The following is a 22500-nucleotide window of genomic DNA, read 5'->3' on the forward strand; positions in this document are numbered from 1 at the left end:
TCTATACCCCAGAAGACGTCAGCAGGTCAGACGTGACCATGACAAGAATATCATGTCTGGGGTGAGTGAAAAAGTTTATTTATTTTCATTTACACTGAATTTGTCTTAGAATAATGGTAATATAAAAATGCAATATACAAAGACAGAAAAGTAATGTTGATTGTGCCTTTCTTCCCATAGGTGGTCAGCATTATTGTAATTGTTGTAGTGTGTGCTTGCCTAAGCCAACCCCAGTGGTTCTGGTTGGATGGAGGGGGTTGTACCACACATACTATTGGCCTATATATGTTTTTCCACCCGGGAGAGTTCCACGTAACTGAAGACACAACTTACAGCCCTTCAACGTCTCACCTAATATATTATGCAAATGGCCACAGTAAGTTGCACTAAAAGGAGTACAGTATATACTGAAAAATTGTTATATATGGAGGTGTCAGAATTTTTGCAATGTGATATTTCTTTTAGAAAAAAAATGATTCACAGAAAATGCCCAAATTATTTGTTTTATGATACCAATAAATCAAAAGTTGGTTTGGGAAAATATCTGGCAAACCACCCAATTATACCATCTGATGATTAGAGCCTTTGATAGATAACTATATTAAATTGATATTATCAAATAAAATTTGTATTTAGGGAGAGCTAGATGACCTCAAAAATTCTTTTTCGTAATGTGCCAGATATTCCACATTTTGAGGTAAAAAAAAAAAAAAAAAAAAAAAAAAAAAAAAAAATCTAGCTCAAAATATTTATACAAATATATTTTTGCCATAATGTGTTGGGTGGTTATTAAGGAAGCCCTTAGAGCTCACATGTGTGTTCTGGTGTCTTAACACACATACAAAAAACCTATAAAGGAACAAATTACCCTCTTGAAATATCAGCTCATTAATCTTAATTTTTGAAATTGATTAGTATTCATATTCGGTGAGTCATCTGTACTTGCAAAATTTGTCTAAAATTGATAACATGAATGATCACTTTAATTGCATGTGGTCCAGACAATAACTAAAGCACAAAATTATTAAATTGACCTTATATTGATTCCTGAGGAAAACTTCACATGCCATCTCACCCCTTTTGGATGGTAAGTAGTTTAGGAACTGGGAAATTCCCTCGGATGGAGACAGCATTGATGTCTCCTCCCGACTTGCTTCACCTGTTAGTAAATCTTGACCAACACATCTCTGTCATTCCTGCAGCCTTATAGCTCCACAAAGGGGTCCCTCTAACACCCTCTTGTCATGAAGATCTTCAATCTATAAAAATTTATTTGACAAGAGCTCCTACTTCTAATGGATGATCAACATGTCGATACGCTTCATTTCTTACCCAGCATCAGGCTTCTTCGCCTCAAAATGTTGTTGCCTTGTTAAGAAAATAAGTTTTTAAAATAAATCATCAGCTTGATTCCAAGGGATGAATTGATAAAGATAATGTTGTGGCTCCTAAAAGAGGGTTTCTTGAGTTCAAGGAGGTAGAAGATTTCCCTTGAGTCTAATAACTAGGATGATAATAATTTTTCACATCAAGACACACTTCACACCAATTACTTTAATACAAATTCAGAAGTTGAAACAAATGAATATGAAGAATAAACATTATGTACAGATATTACAATGTTCTTCAAAACTAAGTGATACTCTAAATGATATGCTGGTATGTAAAGTCTAAATCGAAAGACATAAAAATGGGGTTATTGATAATTCAGATTAAATAATCACTGGGCAGTTACCACATTTCCAAAACTGACAATGTCTCTGTGTTGATGTATAAAATATTTTTCACATTTGATATTTATGGGACCTTTATATATGCAGGGACTTAGATTTGAAGATGTGAGTACATACGAGTTGGGGAAAGCTATTAAGCGGAATATCTTTTATCTTTTCTTTTTTCAGAGCTGAAATATTGTGTGACTCCCGAAATCGTAACCTTGATGAGAGTTGTAATTGGTCTTATCTTTGTGATGATTTGCACATCATTAATTCAAATGATGCTTGACATAACTGGCCCAACAGGCAGAGTTCTTAAGTGCATCAGAAAAAATGCAGTTGCTGGGATTATATCAGGTAAGCTACTAAAAATGTACATTTTTAAGATATGAATATATGATTAGTTGGTTTTACATTAATCTTGATTTATTTGCAATATGGAATTCAGAAACTAATATTCAAGTAATGATCAGTAGAAAAGGCAATATATATGATCAAAACAGGGCCTCTTAAATGTTATATCTCAATTAATTTGGAACAAAATTCAGAACAAAAGAAAATTAACCTGATGCTGCTGGAGATGGCATACAGCACGCACATGCCATACCCATATTGAGTTTAATTTACTAATTGTATTTATACACAGATAGCTCCACATGTACTTAGTCAAAAAGGAGTAAATCATCGATTCCACTTATCTCACCTGTTTAATCTTTTCCTTGTTCATCTGTGTAGATAAATTTCACAAAACAATACTACAGTGAATATCACATTTTCATGCCAACATTTGGTTAAAAAGCATATAAAGCTAGGGTTTCATGACATGACTTTTTCCAGTTTTGGTGTGTGTAGTGTGCGTTGGTGTATGCTACTACATTACTACCTTGATAGAAACACAACAAGAGGCCACAAAGCCAGTGACTGGACCGGCAGCATCTGCTAGAGTGCAGATTAAGCTAGATGTTGGGTTTTACCTTCTCATATTTGCAGGTATAACATTGGATCATAAGATCATGATAAAACCAGTTTGTAATCTCATAAAAGTTTGCATTATTTTATAATTTTATCTAGATAAGAATGCAATTTTTTTGTAAGTATTTTAATATTCCATATTTCTAAACAGGTGGTATGTCTGTGATGTCTGTGGGATGCAGCTGGCTACGACCAGCACACATTTTCCAGGATGGAGATGCAGCTCCCTTAGTAGAAGAGTGGGGTGGCCTAGAGGGCATGGAGACCTTTTCTGTTCCTCCAGGTAGTTCCCTAGGACCCTACATGCCCTACCTACATGATATGGAGCCTCCCCCACCAGTTGAAGGGCACCCTCCTCCTCCATACACTCCATAGTAATTTTATTCCAGATTAGAAACCAAAGGTTAAGGATATGTTTTATTTCTCATATTTATTTGTTTTCTCCAGAGTTAATCATATTTCCATATATTGATAGAATATACGAAAACACACATGCGTCAATGTATATATTTTTTCTGTGCAGGGTTGTGATATATAATTTTTGTGCAGGGCTTTGACTTTGCATCACTCCTAGTATTAAAACTATTATTTTGGTGTAAGATAATCAAGCTTTGAAATTTATTGTATCTAAATAAATCATTATTGTCTTGTTAGCAGAGACTATTCAAGACAAAGCTGCAGCTTTTTTATCATCATTTTCAAAGAAGCAGATACACTGATTGCATCTGTTCTACGTAAAAGATGATAGTATGTGAGAAAGAGAAAGGAAATTGTTTGTAAAAGAGTATAAATATAGTATAAGTACACTGTCCAGATTAGTTTTTTCTTTTCTATTTAAATTCCTTGTCCTGCTTATTTTTTTCTACTTTGTTTATACTTTTCACTAGCATGTAGTTACCAGGGAGTCAATTTCTAGGTCTGCCTGATCTCATCTATTTACCCCATTTTTGGATTTTTAAAATTCTTAATGCTGTTATTGATAGCATCATATCATTATTGTTATTAACATTAAATGTAATGATAATAATAACTTCCAGAAATTAAAGGAATGGGGTAAGCAGGTGAGATCTCGTAGGTCTTGTAATGGACTCCTTGGTGACTAAGGAGGGAGCCAACAGTGTGTAAATAAAATTGTTAAGATGGAACGAGTGGGCAAAGCATGTATACATGGATTCCCAGTTTCAATTTATTAGGTTTGTAATGGCACTAGGCAGGTACAAAAAATAAAAATTATAAATCTGTATCACTTAGTACCTAAACTAAAAGTCAGTCCTTAGTTTTTGTATATATGCTTCATGCACATCAGCATAAAGAGTAATACAAACAAAACAAATGAGGCACTGAAATGATGTGATTGGAATTAATATCTAATGTTAGTAGTGTATTTTCAAGCTTGTCCTTCAGGAACACAGTATTTTACCTGAACAAAATTTGTATAGTAGCTAATAGTTGTCCAAGAAAAGTTTTTTGAATATAAAAGGAATAGCAAAAAATGTTAATTCTGATCTTCGTATTATTTAGCCTAAGTATTGTATAAATACACAGTAGATTATATTTTGTGCCAGAAAGACAAATGGTGAAGAACATGATCAAAGATTGTAAACATTTGAGTAACCTTGATTTTTATTTTGTTTTATCTATATTTATTTTTTATTTGTTATTGTTTTTTCTAAGCACATTTATACTTTTCAATATTTAAACAGAATTTTGTATATTAATTGTATTTACAAATAAATGGTTCCAGAAGTACCAAGTTCTCTAAGTTCAGGTACTAGTCCAACCCATCTCACCTGTTTCCCTTGATTTTTGGCAAAATAGTTTTTGTCTTGTATCACTAGTACTTTTCTTAATAATGCTGTAATGTTCATTATGTCAATAATAATAGTAATGTTGTAATGTTTATAATGTCAATAATAATAATAACAGCATTGATATTAACAGTTGTAAAAAAACTCAATTACGTAGACTAAGGTCATGTAGACAACTAATTGACTCCCTTGTAGCTGAGTACTTGTGGAGCCATCTATGTGTAGATACATTTCACAAATCAATACTACAGTCAACATCACAATTCCCAGATTGGAATAAGGAGGCAAAGTTTTTGGCTATATTTCTTCTTGTAAATAGGGATGTACTAATTACAGGCATGTGGAGGATTGTTGAAAATTGTATCCAACAAAAAATTGTTTTGGCCTAGGGGCATGAATCCTCTTTCTAAAGTGGAGGGCCTCATAATAACAGAAATGCTGAGAGAATACATTGTGCTAACAGTATATTTCCTGACAGTCTTAGAGAAGCATGTAAATTGATAAATGTAAATTGTTAAACATATAGCACAATTGGCTGTAAATACCTGTAAATACTTTTGATAGCAAAAGTAGCTGGAGGATATAAACTTTCAAGTTATATTTCTCTTGTACTGTCAAAATGATGTGGATATGGAGGTTGGCAACTATCTTACATTTCAAGCCACTGCAAATTTCATTTCATATATGATCAGGATTTTTAAAAATATTGTACATTTACTTTGAAATGTGATCTTTAAATGTAATGGTTAATGGTTGAAAGAAATAGATGTGCCAGACGTTAAGGGTTATATAGCACTATGGTAAAGTATTAGTGGAGAAAAGGTTCAAAATGTTAACATTCAGGATAAAATGTGTTAGCTGTTGGAGGTAATAGAGCATTATAGCAGTGTATGGTAGTAAAAGATTAAAGAGAGAGAACAAATGAAAGAAAGTGGAGATCATTAAGAAAGGAGGGGGCTAAGGGTGGAGGGCAATTGGATGATATAGAGAAATGGAGAGTATCTGTGGCTATGGAAGGAAGAGAAACATTGTTTAACCCAGTATGTACATGCCATGACTGTTGTGGACCAAGTAGCAGGTGACATTGCATCATGACCAATTGTGCTCATCAAACAGTATTTATTTTCTCCTATAGTAGCAGGATCATTTGCATAGTGAAACATTTAGACAATGGCACCTAAACTGAAGGTAAACCTACATGTTTAGAATTGTTAAAAATCATATAATAATATAAAGTCTTTGGTTCCTAATGTTGCCCAAAAACTAGGCGTAAACGGGAAACTGTCACCAGCCATCAACGGGAATTTTGGGTAAAGATGGCTATTAGAGAAGTAGGGGGAGATGAATCCAGGAAATGAAATGTGGGAACTGATGAAGTATTAGGGAGAATGGCAGGAGGGAAGGGATCCAGAAAAAGACATTTGTGACAAATGAGATTGATTAATGGGAGCATCCAGTTGGGAGTAGTGAGGATAATGTGGAACGAAGAAAACAAAGCACATGGAGGGGAAGATGGGATGTATTTGGAGGAAATAGGGTGAGGGAACTTGAGATTGGCTTTTGGCAAATACTTTAAATGTAGAGGGAATAGGAACAGAGGGATTGGAGGATGGATGAGGGAGGGGAGGGTGTACGAGAGTATGTGGTAGAATATGGAGTGAAACATTTAGGTTGCCTGGTGTGACAGGTAGAGTGAGGAGGAAGGGCAGGCATTGAGGATGTGGTAGTGATTGGAGTATTCAGATTAGACTGAGAAAGGAATTTGACTGGGGGAGAGGGGGAGTAGAGGTAGGATAGTTTGGGGTAGGGGGAGAGATGCTGAGACATCTTGAGAAGATTGGAGGGCAGTTGTGGAAAAGATAGAGCTTCCTGTCTTAACCTCACATAGAGTAAGGTGTAGCTTGAGAACTGCTACCTCAGATTCAAGCTTGTAGGCAGGGCACCTTTTATGAAATACATTATGGGAGTCACTACAATCGGCACATGTACGTGAATGAGCTTCCCTAATCCCTTGCCCGTTGTCGTAGGGGCTTAGGAGACGGAGACTGAAGCCCAGTGTTAGGTATCACTCTTAACTTGTACCCCAACTAAACTAATTTTACACGAACTTTTCTCCATCTCCTTTCCTTTTCCTCCTCCCCCCCAATCCCTTGCCCGTTGTTGTAGTGGGTGGCTTAGGAGACGGGGACTGGGACCCAATGCTGGGGATCTCCCCTACCTTGGGTCTCAGCCCTCGACTCAACTAATTTTGCATGGTCTTTTCTCTCTTCTGCTCTTTCGTTTCCGTCCCTTCCCCAACCCCTTTTACTATCTACTCCCCCCCCTCCAATCCCTTGCCTGTTGTTGTCGTGGGTGGTGGGGGGGGGGGCTTAGGAGACGGAGACTGAGGCTCAATGCTGGGATCTCCTCTGCCTAGGGCCCCAGCCCTCAACTCAACTAATGTTTCATGGTCTTTTCTCCCTCCAGCTCTTTTGTTTCCATCCCTTCTCCAACCCCTTCTGCTATCTACTTCCTAAGGTGTAAGAGTCGTGCTGAAAGGATGAAAGGCTGACTTTGTGCTAGTCCTGAACGGCCTGAGGGAACCATGGGCATGGTATTCCCCTGTATTAGTTGTTTAGCCCTTACTCCACAAGGGGACCCTAAGGGGTGGACTTTATTTCCGCAACATTGTCAAGGCATCCCATGGCCAGTAATGAAGATGTAATACCCATATGAGAGGCAATGATGCTTACCCCTTCATCAAATAGCCCCACCAATGCAAACTCTCCCAGCTCCCCAACCCCAGGCTCTCCTTTGACCACGACTCTGAAGACTACAACTACTACCCATTCCTCAATGCCTACTAGTGCATTATCCAGTCGACTCCTACTCTCCTAACTTCCTCAACTTCATTGCCTCTACTACCCTCACAACCTTCTTCAACAATCACCACATTTTCCCTTATTACTACCTTACAGCCTTATTCTCCATCTCTCCGTAATACTACACCCTCAACAATACTCCCTCTTCCACACGTCCCCATCCTTCTACCACCCACAACTCTCCAAAAGCAAGTAGGCAGAGTCCTCTTCCGTACCCGACCCGATCGTTCACGTCTCGATACAGTTACACCTGAAACTGAAGCTATAGCATTATAAAATCTAACTGATCTCTCTGGGAACCTCATCAGGCAGGCAGGCACACACACACATATATATATATTTATATATATATATATATATATATATATATATATATATATATATATATATATATATATATATATTGCATATGTACATATACATATGTATTAATATATATGTTCATATATGTATTTTAATGTATAATATATATATATATATATATATATATATATATATATATATATATATATATATATATATATATATTTAAATGTATATGTATATTTATGTATAAATATGCATATATATTGATATATGTATATTTATATGTATATATTTATGTAGTATGTATATATGGCTGGGTATATATATATGGGTGGGTGCTTCACACACAGGATGATGTGAAGCGATGGTGTGGTAATCTAGTTCGTGCTAAGTGCTTGTATGCCTTCTCGCTTGCAGCTGCCACCGCTGGCTAGCTGAATGCGAAAAAGGGATCAGCCCTGCATAAGCCTCCCCCTGCCTCCCCCAGTTCACAGCCTCTCCAGCATCGAGACTTCTGCAGTGCCTCCTCGTGACCTCCCATGGAAATTGGATACCTTGTTGTCCCAGGCCAAACTGTGGGGGATCTCGGAGCAACAGGAGGTCCCAGAGGTTCAGGGTTATGGCCCACCGGCGTGTGGACAAGCCCTGGTCCTGTACCAACTCCTGCCCCTAAGCCCCCTGGGGTAAATGGGAGGCTTGAGGGAGGTGGGCCTTGCCAGTCCTCCTCCCCCTAGATATAACCAATCGGCAGTGTTCTGTATAAATGGAAAGGCTGGGAAGGGAAAATTCCCTCCCACCCAGCATGTGAGGCAGACTGTGGGCCCTGTTGGGAGGGCGCCTGCTGGGGCGCAGGCTGGGAACGCGAACTACTCGTCCTGCCTACATTCTGGCAGCCGCCAACCTGGAGTGAAGCTTGTGGGGGAAAGCCCTAGGGAACCCCGCAGGTGGATGATGGGGCCCACATCCCACAACCCCCTTTTATATAGGGCAGTGTCGGCGGAGGTGGCAGAGGCGGCATCCACCCGGAGTGACTGCACGAGGCTAAACCTCAAGCGGGAAGTCAGGGTGGGGGCTTGTAACGTCCGTCCTTTGCGTCAGGACGATCGGTTGCCTTTACTGTCGAGGGAACTGGGGAGGCTGAGAGTTGAGGTGGCTGCTCTCTCGGAGGTAAGAAGACCTGGCAGCGGCGTCACCAGTGTAGGTGGCTACACCTATTTCTGGTAGGACCGCAGCGACGGTCACCATCTCCAGGGAGTAGCCATGACCATCTCCAGCAGACTCCAACCCTTGGTAGTAGAGGTTACTCCTGTTGATGAGCGTATAATGGTATTGAGACAAGCTATCATTTGGCTTCACGTCTCTTATTGATGTGTACGCTCCTACCGATGTTTGTAAACTCGACGTGAAAGAGATGGTCTACGCTGCCAAACTTGCATCTGTGGCAGACAGTTGTCCCCGGCGAGATATTCGTATTGTTCTGGGTGAGTTCAATGCGGTATCTGGCTGTGGTCAGCTGGCTATGAGATGTCTGTCGGTCCCCATGGTTCAGGAGCTGATGCCAGTAGTGAGAATAGCCTCCTTTTCCGGGACTGTGCTTGGTCCCAGAAATTGAGGATTTCTGGCTCCTGGTACCAGCGCCCAGACCCACATCGCTGGACATGGTACAGCGATGCGGGTAATGCAGCCAAGGAGATCGACCACATACTCGTTAGCATTCGTTGGAGGATCCTCCAGAGTGTAAATGATTGCTGAATTCTGTGGTACTGACCATAGATTGGTTGTGGCTACCCTGTGGGTCCACTTCAAAACTCCCCAGCAGTCCAATGATCACCCCAGGGTGTTTCATTTGCATAGGCTGAGGGAGGGGGAGCGTGCCTGGGGGTTTGCTGAGGCAATCTCTGGTTGTTTCACAATGCTGGACAGTCTGACGGACCCTGTTCTTTTGTGGGATACCTTCAAGCGCGAATCGCTTGATGTAGCTCAAGACACGATTGGTGTACGCCCGAGAGCAATACAGAATTTCATCTCGCAGGAGACACTGGAAGCCACAGATACTTGTCGTGCGACTCGTCTGACAGGGGATCGGGCATTGCACCGTTCTCATGTGCACAGAACTCGGTTTCTGTTAAGAAGGGACAAGGAACAGTTTATTAGGAGTCGCAGAGGAGATAGAAGGCCATTTCTTAGTAAATAACCTTCGTCCTGCATACCAAGCCCTGAAAAAGCTGAACTCCAAGCCCTCTTCACAGGTGACAGCAGTTCGCTAAGTGGCCAGATCATCTCAGATCCTGTTGCGGTACAGGAACATTGGGCTGAGTATTTTTTAAACCAGGTTGGCCCACCAACAGTTAACTTGGATACGGGTAGTGCCGAGATTCCGTTGCCAGACCCACCTATCAGTGAGGACCCTCCCTCCCTAACTGAAGTCAGGGGAGCGATTTCCAAGCTGAAGAGTGGTAAAACAGCAGGTGTCTGTTGCATCCCAGCTGAACTGTTAAAGGCTGGTGGTGCACCTATGGCGCGGGGGGTACATACTGTCCTGGCTGCCATCTGGCGGTCCGGTACCGTTCCTCTTGACCTGTTGAGGGGTGTGGTTATCCGTCTCTGGAAGGGGAAAGGGGACCGATGGGACTGCAGCAATCGCCGAGGCATCACACTGCTCAGTATACCAGGCAAGATTCTCGCCCACATCCTTCTGAGACGTATCAGAGACCACCTACTGAGGTACCAGAGGCCGGAGCAATCCGGATTCACTTCTGGTAAGTCCACAACTGACCGTATCCTTGCGCTACGAGTTATTGTAGAGCGCCGTTGTGAGAAAGTGAGAGAAAATGAGTGTGAGAGAGTCACATGCAGAAAGAGTCACAGAGAAAGAGAGAATATAAAAGGTGAGGAACCTAATATATAAGGGCAGGTGGGGAGAGTGATTCTGGTATACAGCTTTACACTTTGCTTCTTTTGTGGAAGACTATATCACAAGTAGAATAGAAATACGACAGGAGATTGGGCAGTCGGTTGAAGCATCTACCAGATCGGATTGTTTACCAACTAGTAGTTCCAGAAGTACTGCACCCAGGTATCCATCAAACATTTCATAATGCAAGATCGATGGCGACAGGCATGGGGTCTCTATGGCCGAATCACCTCTTGCTAACTCCATTAAAATGGGTTTCGATGGATATCAAAGAACATGGGCCTAGTATTCCAGTCCGCTGTGCCTTGTCTATCATAGACCAGCATTCACAGTATCTGCAGACCATCCTGCTTAGGAAAATCTGCTGTCGCTTTCCACAAAGCCTTTCTGGGCCATCGGGTAACCCTCTTCGCCTTCATAAGGTTATCCAAACTGACAATGGAGTCCAGTTTATATTCTATCTTTTCCAGGAACTCACTAACATAATGGACGCCAGAAACCACTACACCATTCCCTATAATCCTCATCGTATGGTGAAGTCTGCTCTTACCGCATTAGTCAATGATCGTCCAGGATATATTCCTGAGTTGCGGATACAGATCAATTCAGCTAATCAGTGGACGGCTGGAGAGCAAGCACTGTAAATGCTAACAGGCCCCATGCCAATGTTTAAATTGGTTTCACCAATGAAGCTGTGTTTGATGAAAATCTAAATTTACAAGCACGTTTACAAGAGGCTCTCCAAGCGGCTGTGAAAGCCTCCAAGGGAAAACCTCAAAATTATGGCAAGCAGTATGACGAAGGCAAGAAGGTGGACTCCTAGCCGGCTGAAGGTGCATTGGTGTGGTAAAAGATGGGCGGTCTACCCCCTCTCACCAGGAAGAAGAGTCCTGCCAGGATCATCAGACGTGTGGGTCCATTTGCCTTCGAAATTGAAGACCTCAAATTGGAAGTCTAATTAAAAGCCCACTTGAATCACCTGAAGGCTTATCACCCACCAGCGGAACTGTCATATGGCACGAGTGACGATGATGGAGAGTTTGACGATGGTATAGATGATCCGAACCCTCCAAACCCAGATGACCCTTGGGTAGCTGTGGTTATTCTCTGGTGATGGAGCCCGAGTTGCCGAGGCGCACGCCCCTTGGGAAAACCTGCACCCAGATGGGCAGATGATGCAGCACTGACTCTTTTTGCACTATTTTTTGTTGTCTTTTGTATAATTCGGTATTGTTCAAGACACATTCAGCTGTCTGCAGCGTATTAGTTTATTGAGGCAAGCAATGGGGCTCAGGCCAACTTTCCGTCGTCCAAATAACACACACACACATATATATATATATATATATATATATATATATATATATATATATATATATATTATATATTATATATTATATATGTATATATGTATGCGGGTCGAAGCCTTTTGCTTCGACCCGCGGTTATGGGTAGACTGTGGAGTTTTTTCAAACCTCGCCCCTGAGAGACGTTGCTGAATCCAGCTTGCCTCTGTAATATTTTCTTTGGTCATTTTGATTGTTCATCGTTAGATTAAAATTTATTTTCGTATTCTTATCTTTCTGTTTGTTCTCGTTTTAAAGGAGCATGGCAGGGTTTGTCATTTTTATCTTGTACATTTTTTTTTTATCTTATGTATTTGTATTTTGATTATATGATTTTACCCAGTAAATGATGTTATTCATGTTTTACGTTATTGAGATCGTCGTTTTAGTCTTTTTTTTTTTTTTTTTTTTTTTTTTTTTTTTTTTTTTTTTTTAGAGAGATGTCCATACTTTCTAAGCAGCTTTATTTTTCAATGGTTTTAGTTATTTATCTTAATATTTTTTATCATTCTTAGTTGTTTTTCTATATACCGTGTTTTTCATATTTCATTTATGCCTATTCAATAAAACTATGATAATGAAGGCAGTGGCGTCATCAAAACGTCGGTATATATACGGATCCGCCAAAGCAATAAAGTAATACCTATCTGAACCTGTATTTGTCTCCCCTCTGGATTTATTTTAGCCTGAGCTGTTACCAGAACAAAGGTTGTATTTAGCAGACTTACCGTTACAAGCCAAAATGTTTTGCTACATGTTGTCTTTCATGGTCATCTGTTTCATTATGTTTTCTTTTATGTTTATGTTTTCTTTTATGTTTCATTATGTTTTCTTTTATTATCTTTTATGTTAATCTATTTCATTGCGTTTTCTTTTGTTTCATTCTGGGCCATGAGCAGTAATATTTCTCTGCTCAGGGTACATGTCAAGCCTGCATATGATCCTGGGTCAGTGCACGCTACCATTTCACAGGCCGAGAATCTGTTAAATTGTCCAGAGGAGTGAACGGGACCTCCACTTGCGTCCCCCTGCCGCTTCCGCATCACGGGACGCTATAAAGGGTGCAATACATGCAATCTCGCGGGCCACGTGCATTCATATCTAGTGGCCGCGTGGTCGCCATGTGGGGCGTGCCCATGCCCCACATGCTGCCCCTCTCTTCACCTACGCCTGCTGTTGGTACCGGATGTTTGTTCTAAATATACACCACGCCGTCCGGCGCGCTAGGTCAAACCAGGGCAGAAGATACTCGACCTAAGAACGATCCAACTCACTCACTTACACACTCTCTCAGGGTCGCTCGCCCGAGCAGGGCGTGGGGCTCCGTCACTCACTCACCCTCGGCTCACACCTTCAGTGACCTGAGTTCGCGCTCCCGGCTCTCCGGCCGAGAGTTCCACACAGCGCCGTTCTTCGTGTATCGTTATTCTTGTGTATGTGTTGTAATTCTTGGCAATAAAGAGCCATTCAGTGTATCACTGACGCCACCTGGACTTCGGCTACAACTATATAAAGAGGTGTTAGACACTCTTACAATATATATATATATAAATATATTTATTTATATATTTATATATATATACACACACACACACACACACACACACACACACACACACACACACACATATATATATATATATATATATATATATATATATATATATATATATATATATGTTTTTACATATGTGTGTGTGTGTGGTGTGTACGCGTATGCTTGCATATCTCTCTCTCTCAGTGTGTGTGTGTGTGTTGGTATTTACATTAATGTATATAACCCACATGATAGTGAAGTGGTACCTAAACCTCCTGATAGAAAGATACATTGTAATACTGTCTTACTTTGTGGGGATTTTACTGCTCATCATTCTCTCCTGGGCTCTGAGGGAAGCCCCATAGGCAAAAGCGGTAAGGTTTATCACGACTATCTTCAAAACACCCGTGCCCCATACATTTTTTTGCCCCATAGAAAAGACTCGTTATCTGGGTGGCAAATTAGATTATATAGCTCTATACGGTCAATATCCACTTCCAAGCACTGCGCAAGTTGACCCGCTCTTAGTCAGTGATCATTGGTTTTATCCTCCCATTTGGCAAAAGAAACCACCCGACCCATGCCTTCGATACCATCTTGCTAATAAACATCATGATGAGTTTATTAAAAGGATTGGCTGCTGGTATGAAGACTTAATTCCTACCAGCCTTGATCATTTCTATGAAGCTCATTAACTTGCTAACATCATTATCTAATTCCACCCCAGAAACCCTGTCAAACATCTCTAAATCCTCCAGAGGCAAACGAGCGTATCACCTGAACAAAGATCCTGACATAAAACTACTTAGAAAGTCAATAAGGTCTGCAGTGAAGGTGCCGTCACACTAGCACTTTTTCCGTCAACTTTTTGACAATTTTCTGATATTTTGTCCATTTTTGAGCGAATTGCCGATTCTCCAGTCAGACGATAATGATCGTTTCCGTCTGAAAACCTTTCCATCAACTTTTTCAGCCAAGTATAGTCAGATCAAGAGCTATATTCGAGAATGTTTGTATTTATGTTAAATAAAATGGTCAAAAAAAATTACGGAAACAGTGCTAGTGTGACACGGCCTTAAATCAGCTAAAACGCTTGGGAAGAAATCCCTAGTTAGCTAAGGATCTTGTTTTCTTTAGTAAAAAAGCTTAATGAGATAATAACTCAAAACGAGATGTAGGCATGGGCAGAGTCTATTGACAACACGACTCCCATGATTAATGTGTGGAGGGAAATTTAAAGGCAATGTATGCAATCCTCGCCCTCATCCAGTTTTGGCCTTCCAATAGTTTGGGCCAAAACTGCCCAAATGTGTGGAACAATAATGCTATTAACGCCCCAGAAGCAACACTTACTGCACCACGGCATATTAATAAATTAACAAGGCCTATATATGCGACGTCAGTAAAAGAGTTACCTGAAAAGTGTAGATTAAATTCTCTATCCCCCTCATGGTACCCCCCCCCCCCCACCAGGGCTGACCTCTTTTCCGTAGAAGTGTTTCTGTCGTTCTCTAAATATCAGATGATAAAGGAGACGAAGATAATAATAAAATTGGACTCTACAGTATCATGATCGGATGAATATTAGATTACAGTTACAGAGTGAAGGATCAGGGCCTGGTAATTATCAGATTCCCTGCGTTACATAATTGTTTATTGCACAACATAAAACGATATACACCAAATTCGTTACCAAGCCAATATTGTAACATTCAATAATATAAAATGAACCCGCATCTTTTTATAGAAAATGTATTAGATGTATAACAAGAAAATGCGACATTGAACCTGTGACCTTGATTAATCTAAGAACTATACGACTATTCATAGTGAGTATGATGTAGTGCTGAAGTCACTCTATAGGACTGTGGCTCTACCTTTGGTGACGTCCAGCTGGAAGACCCAGCTGAAGTGACGTCGGATGAAATTTCCGCCGCGATGGCGTTCGATCTGCCACATCATAGTTCGTACCAGAGGCCTTATTTCTGCCGACAAGACCTGTTGTGCTACACTTTCCTATGACTCTGCCCCCGTCTATGAGGGCGGAGTCTTGGGAAATTCAAATTTGTTGTTACACTGTATGGTGCATAATTCACTAACGATAATCATGTTAATGAGGATATTATTGCACCGTGCTAGACTAAATGTATTTGTATATGGTAATTATACACGACCCACTCATGTATGAGTAGATATGGAGTAGTCTATGGAAGCTAAGTAGCTCCTAATTGCACACTCCTTTTAGTGGGTCGTGTATCAGTTGTTAGAGTGACCGTCTTGCAGGTGGTGAGGGTTCGAATCCCTGTCGGAGAGGTTATCATATCAATGCAGTATTGATATATATATATATGTTATCTTTTCAATTCCAATATGTTATAGAGATATGTCATGTGATATGATATATATTCTACATCTATAACTATACGGTCATTTCATATGAATTCAATGGGAATTCATAGTATAGAATTTTGTTCCAATTTGGTACATATTTTCTTGTTGCAGAAGGCCCAAATTCTAAATTTCAAGCAAGTTAGGATTTGGGGGGGAAAATTACAGGGTTTTGAAAATTATAGTATTTCGGGGTTTTGCACAGCCCACCGAAAGGTAAAATAGAATTTTGTTTAAATTCGAAACATATATTCTTCTTGATGTGGAAGACCCAAATTCCAAATTTCGGCAATCCAGCTTTTGGGGACAAAATTATGGGGTTTTGTGAATTGTAGTATTTCGGGGTTTTGCAAATAGAAATGTGACAATTTTCAAAACTGTAATATTGTCCCTAAATGCCTAATTGACTTGAAATTCGAAATTTGGGTCTTCCTTATCAAGAATATGAGTATCAAATTTGAACAAAATCGAATTTTGCCTTTCTGGGGGGCTGCGCAAAACCCCGAAATACTATTCAAAACCCTGTAATTTTGTTCCATTAGCCTGATTGATTTGAAATTTGGAACTTGGGCCTTCCACATCAAGAACAATATATATACTAAATGTAAACAAAATCCTAAGCTGTGAATATATATATATATATATATATATATATATTATCTAACTCTTGTTGAATTCATATGGAATAACCCAATAAGAAGATTCATAGCTTCAAGACCCTTTGAGGTCCTGCTCTGATTTTTCTACTCTGAACAGTTTGATTATTAAATAAGTGATTGAGGTACTAATTCTCAGGGCCAAACGGAAGACAAAGTTAGCTTTTCAAGTATATGCCATACCCTACCTTCCCTAGCACTGCTATATGTTATAGATATGCAATATAATTTCGATTATGCATGAAATATAATTTTCGTGTGTTTCCTTGCCCTCCCCTTCGTTGTTCCTGTTGCAACCTGTTCGTCATGAATTCCACACATCTCAAAGAGAGCTTCAAAATGAGACCTCACTGGCCTTTCTGGGGTTATTAGAACAGAAAATCCTAGTATTTTTCCTTTCAGGGGCTGTGCAAAACTCTGAAATACTATAATATTCAAAACCAATAATTTTGTCCCCAAAAGCCTGATTGACTTGAAATTTGCAATTTGGGTCTTCCACATCAAAGAGAATATATGAACCTGTGATGTGGAAGGTTTGTCAGTGGTTGATTTCACATGGAATTGCCATATAATGTGATTCTAAGAAATCTCTCTCCCAGTAAGGTAATATGGAAAAACATTAACATTTTTACTATATTGTCCTACTTTAGTAAGAAAATTTAACGAGTTGCCAAATGCATTCTTCCTACTTTTGATATTTCATGCATAATCGAAATTATATTACATATCTATAACACCATCGCACAACCCACCATCAGATATAAAAAGCCATATAGGATGTATTCCAAAATACTCTGTACCGGTCGAAAAAATAACCAATACTGTAAAACAGCTAGCCGTCAACCACGACCATACCCATTACCTCACAGAAGTAGGCGGAGCTTAGCGGCCTGTCTCGCCTCCGATCACGAGACCGCTTAAGGTGTCTCGGCGCGTCGCGAGGCACCCTGTAGTGTTTCCCCCAGATGATTCCTTGGCGCACCACAACGCGGGTCTTGCAGAGTGCAGTTTACGGACAGGGGAGCTGCTTTCATAAGTGGTAGTAGGCGTGTATTGCAGCATGACCCACCCATCACGACCCTGAACCCCTTCTTACAAAGTATTGTGTTAATTTATTTAATAGATGATTATCTTCATTTGATTAATTATAATTTTGTCATTCTTTTCTGTTATCATTGTCTTTTTCCATCTTATTAGCATTTGTCCATTCTTATGAAATATAGTAAAACAAATATAGCCAAATGAAATAAAATTAAACAATATAAGCAAAAGAACTAAACAAACAAGGATAAAAGCAAAACCAAAAGTTCAAAGGAATACCTGAGATCCCCTCAGTCTGTATATTCTCAAAAAGTACAATTCATATATCACATCCTATCTGGCCTTTTACAAAGAATGAAAATATACTTACCTCTCTCTCTTGCAGCCCGAAGCGAACATGAAGCAGGCGCCCGGTGAGGCCGGGTGCCCCGCAAACCGCCCACTACTACTCGGACAAGTGAACCACCATAGAGTGATACGCGGCAAGACTGTAGCTTTTATCAACTCGTGTGTGTCTTGTTACAAAATGTTTTAAATAACATAAATTAAAATAAAATAGATTAAAGTGAAAGTAAAACTTCAATAACAGTTAAGAGATTAAATAAAAATGAGGCCGTTAAAAGAAAGATGAAAAACATGGAAATACACCAAAATAAAAATGCTCCCGATGGCTGCCAAAAACGCGTTTCGCTGTCAACAGGGGGAGTCACCTGGACTTTAACATAGTGAGGGTACATCACGTCCACTACAACCCTAATTGCCACCGGAAAAGATGGCAATTGGCAATGTTGCTGTCGCGACCGGGGAAGGCTACATCAGTAGTAAGTCGAGGTGTCAGCATCTGTTTATTTTGATGTCACGAAAGTTACGGATGCTTTGTGAATATTGTCGATCGTTTTGGTCTTTTCAAATTTCAAAAACGATGGAAAATAGTGATGACACCTCGAGTTACTACTGATCTACTGATCTAGCTTTTCCTGTCGCGACCGCCCTAGGGAATATCACGAGTGAAATTTGCGACACCCTCTGGTGTCGTTAGACGGAAATAAGGCATCAGAATAGTTTCAGCAATTTTCATGTTTAATCTATTTGCAAGTGGTAAAATATCTCAATATTGTCTTAAACACTTTTCTTTTACGTCAAACCATCTGTAATCAAACGAAATAACAAAAATGTGGCCTTCGAAAGGAAATTCCGTCGATCGTCTTTTGTTTCCGTTTAGCAGACTAATTTCCGTTAAAATCCAGCCCTGCCCCATTCCCCGCTGCTCATGGAGCAGCGTGGAATGGTGTACTAATTCCTGACATTGCTCTCAAAGAAAGTGTGTGAATTTCAAGCAAGCACAACTGATGCCGTCAGTAGCAACATACCATGAGGTCAAAAAGAGGTAGGAGCAAGATTCAGAGTGTGAGATAATTATTAAGGGAAAGGAAAGAAAAATAGCAGCGAGTGAAGTGGAAGGCACAACCTCTGCGGCTTACAGGTCTCTCCTGCTGAAGTACAACGACTGAGAAAAAGAAAAACTTGAATAAATGGGAATTTGTGCAGGACGAGTGGGGAAACATTCAAGATGTGCTGGAGACACGACAAAGCATAGTGGAGCCTCATAATATTGTTTACATTACAGAGACAATGGGTTCCACTAAATGTGTACGACTTAGAACAGTTTGTTTGCACTATCCTTGTACGCCTATACGTATAGATAACGCGGGGATGACCTGAGTGCCTGTCCTTCGAAAATAAACAGCTACACACACGGGTCTGAATAGTTGTATCTGTATTTCAAGTTATTACATGGTAATACACTTATTTTTTTTGTATGAAATCTGTGAGTCCACACAGGGACTTATCGAGATAAGGGTGAGGATAACCTACGTTACTACATCCTTTTGAGATGTAATCTGTCTCAATAAACTTGTCAAAGTCAAAGTCTTCTGTCTCTGTCTCTCTTTGTGTGTTTGAAAGAGGTTTTTAGAGATGGACTGTGAAACAGAGGGATGGAGATTGGTAGAAAATAACACATGCTGGGAAACACCTGTTACTACATACACCTGTTTCGAGTCACGGGGAGCTAACCAATCAGCATATAGCTCCACCATCTACTCCTCTTCTCGTTATTACCGTGGTAAGCACGCGCTCAGAATCGGTCTCAGTCGGACGTCCTCTCAGGTAAGAGGAAGACGAAAGCAAAATTCACTCCCATTCCCTCAACCCGTTCGTTCAAAGCGGATTCATACGCTGTGGCTTCATGGATTCACACTGTGTCGTGCGTCTAGGATAGTAAATCTTTAAGGGGTTAGGGTTTGGAAGGTTGAAGTTCGGAGAGCCATCGGGTGAGAATTTCGCTTAACTTAATAATTCTTTTTCCTCATAATGACGTTCTATAGGTCATGCTGTAACCGAAATCGAAACTAATAGGGGGGGGGGGGGACGCGGAAGTAACAGCGAGACAGAATCAAAGGGGTTGGGGTGGGAGTGAGGGAGTGACGTCACCGAAGTAATTGAGAGCTTTTGCAGGAGAAAACCGCACATGGCAGACAAATAGGTAAAAAGAGATAAATTGATAGTGACTGAGAATGAAATTTGATATACATACATACATACATACATATACACATATATGTATATATATACATATATATATGTATTTATATATATATTATATATATATAATATGTGTTTGTATGTAAATATATATATATATAATATATATATATATATATATATATATATATATATACATACACATATATATGGGTGTGTGTGTGTGTACGCACACGCACACACACACACACACACACACACACACACACACACACACACACACACACACACGCATACACATACATGTATATATATATATGTATATATATACATACACACACACACACACACACACACACACACACACACACACACACACACACACACACACACACACACACATACGTACATACATATATATGCATATATATGAATATGCATATACACATATACACATAAATATATATACAAATATACATATATATACATACATATATACATATATATAAATACATACACGCATACATATTATGCATACAGAAACACATCCTCACACGTATTTCTCTAATTATCTATCAGATGTTTTTAAGCACACACACAGCACAAACCAGCTTGTGCATTGTCGTCTGTTACTGAAAGGGGAAGCTCCACTTCCTCTTAGCCTACCGAGCCCGTTTTTCCCTAGAGCATTCTGATATCTGTTTATAATCTGAAAATAATTGCCATCGTAAATAAAAGAATGGATTTTTGTACTTCTGGTAATAGTGATATCGAGTAAATCATACAAATAATCACGTTGATATCTAATATTTGAAATCTCACGTCGCTGCCCCACTGGCTGGACGCGATAACATTTCATGTTTTCTTATTCCTTATGGCAAAAACAAATGAAAATGAAACCAAGAAAAACATGACACAGCCTATTTGAAACAGACAAAGGTCACACGTGCTTATAGCACTAGCACTTTTTCCGTTTTTTTTTTTTTTTTTAATTAATTAATTTTTTATTATTATTATTATTTTGTGTGTGTGTGTTTCCGAATGAACCGTATGGGTCATGCAAAGGCCCTATCACACTATCACTTTTTCCGTCAATTTTTTTCTTTTCCGAATGAACTTTCCGTACGAAAATCGACTGACCCATATAAACAAACATGGCGCTATCATTGTAACGTCCCGGGAATCACACGAACATTCTCATACATATTACGTTATTTTAAAGAAATATGATGATGTATATTGTATATACGAATGTTCTAAAATATTAGCTTATGTTTGCATTCACTCACCCTATCTAATTTATTAATAGCACAAAATCAACACGGAAATTAGACGGAAACGGTCGTAACCTTCTTGGTCTGGGAGGCGTTCCGTTTGTAGACGATCCTTGCGGAAAGCCTCAAATTCAGACGGAACCCCAGAAATTGACGGAAAAGGTGCTAGTGTGATAGGGCCTTACATACAACACAAGTTCAGTAAAAGACCTCCATTAATTCAGTCTCTTCTTGTAAATGCAAGCGCAAAACCCGACCTGCGCAGCCCCATCGGAAAATTAATGGGCGAATCGTGACGCCGTTTCCTCCTCGGTGCAGACGCTGTCATTCTAGCATAAACGTTTCTCGGCCGATGCTGCACAGAATAGCCTCTTCACTGTATCTAACTAGCACGCCCTCTCAATAAATTGTTTTCCCCTCCAAGCTCCCCTTGTATATATACATAAAAGTCCTCTAAAAATATAAAATGATAATGGAATTCAAAACAAAACAAGGCATACTTGCTCACAACACACCACTAAACTTGTGGCTGCTTACTATTGCTAGGTAAAAGTAACTTAAGGTCAAATAAAACACCTCCACAGACTCAACAAGAGAAGCAAAGAGGTGATCCGTGGGAGACAGATTGCAACAGGAACAACGAAGGGAAGGACAAGAAAACACACGAATATGCCCATATTCGTATGTTTTGTTGTTCTTCCCTTCGTTGTTCCTGTTGCAACCTGTTCGTCGTGAATTCCAAACAAGTGGGAGACAGAGACAGGAGTTCGCAGGCCGAGGCAGACGACTCCGGGGCGAGTGACTCCTCTCGATGGATTTCAAAGGTTATGAAGGGGCAGTAACAGCAGACAGTCGTACGCTTTTGTAGATTAGTAAAAGCGATCCTTGTGCATCCTCCATAATCTTTTCAATATTAGTAGACCTCTCTTATTGATAGAATAACATGTATTTGGAGAAATTGATACTTTTTCCTTGTGGCTCGGAGACCCTAGAGCTTTCTAACGCTCCCCTAGACTAATGTGCGTTCTGCGCGTATCCATCGAACTGCATCAAACACCATTATTTTTGAAGAATTAATAGTAAAGTGTACAGACAAAATGAAAGCATACAGACAAGAGAGAGCGTGGGCAGGGAGAGA

The 22500-nt window shown here is 39.8% G+C and overlaps 2 protein-coding genes across 3 annotated transcripts in view; both read left to right on the forward strand.

Annotated features, from left to right (window-relative positions):
* The window catches only part of LOC113802805 (transmembrane protein 127), an 11154-nt gene extending 6967 nt beyond the window's left edge, over nucleotides 1–4187 (forward strand). For both annotated transcript variants that reach the window (XM_027353432.2, XM_027353431.2), the window contains 5 exons: nucleotides 1–61; nucleotides 181–376; nucleotides 1902–2072; nucleotides 2553–2705; nucleotides 2839–4187. The exon at nucleotides 1–61 is cut by the window's left edge and continues 181 nt beyond it. In XM_027353432.2, the coding sequence (XP_027209233.2) occupies nucleotides 1–61; nucleotides 181–376; nucleotides 1902–2072; nucleotides 2553–2705; nucleotides 2839–3062 (805 nt within the window). In that variant the 3' untranslated portion in view covers nucleotides 3063–4187. The remainder of the gene's footprint in view (nucleotides 62–180; nucleotides 377–1901; nucleotides 2073–2552; nucleotides 2706–2838) is intronic.
* Nucleotides 4188–19643: 15456 nt separating this feature from the next.
* Nucleotides 19644–22500, forward strand: part of LOC113802806 (UDP-glucose 4-epimerase) — a gene marked incomplete at its 3' end in the record, with an annotated part of 13586 nt that continues 10729 nt past the window's right edge. The window contains 1 exon segment of the mRNA XM_027353433.2: nucleotides 19644–19713.

Source organism: Penaeus vannamei, chromosome 37 (genome assembly GCF_042767895.1).
Source record: "Penaeus vannamei isolate JL-2024 chromosome 37, ASM4276789v1, whole genome shotgun sequence".
NCBI lineage: Eukaryota > Metazoa > Arthropoda > Malacostraca > Decapoda > Penaeidae > Penaeus > Penaeus vannamei.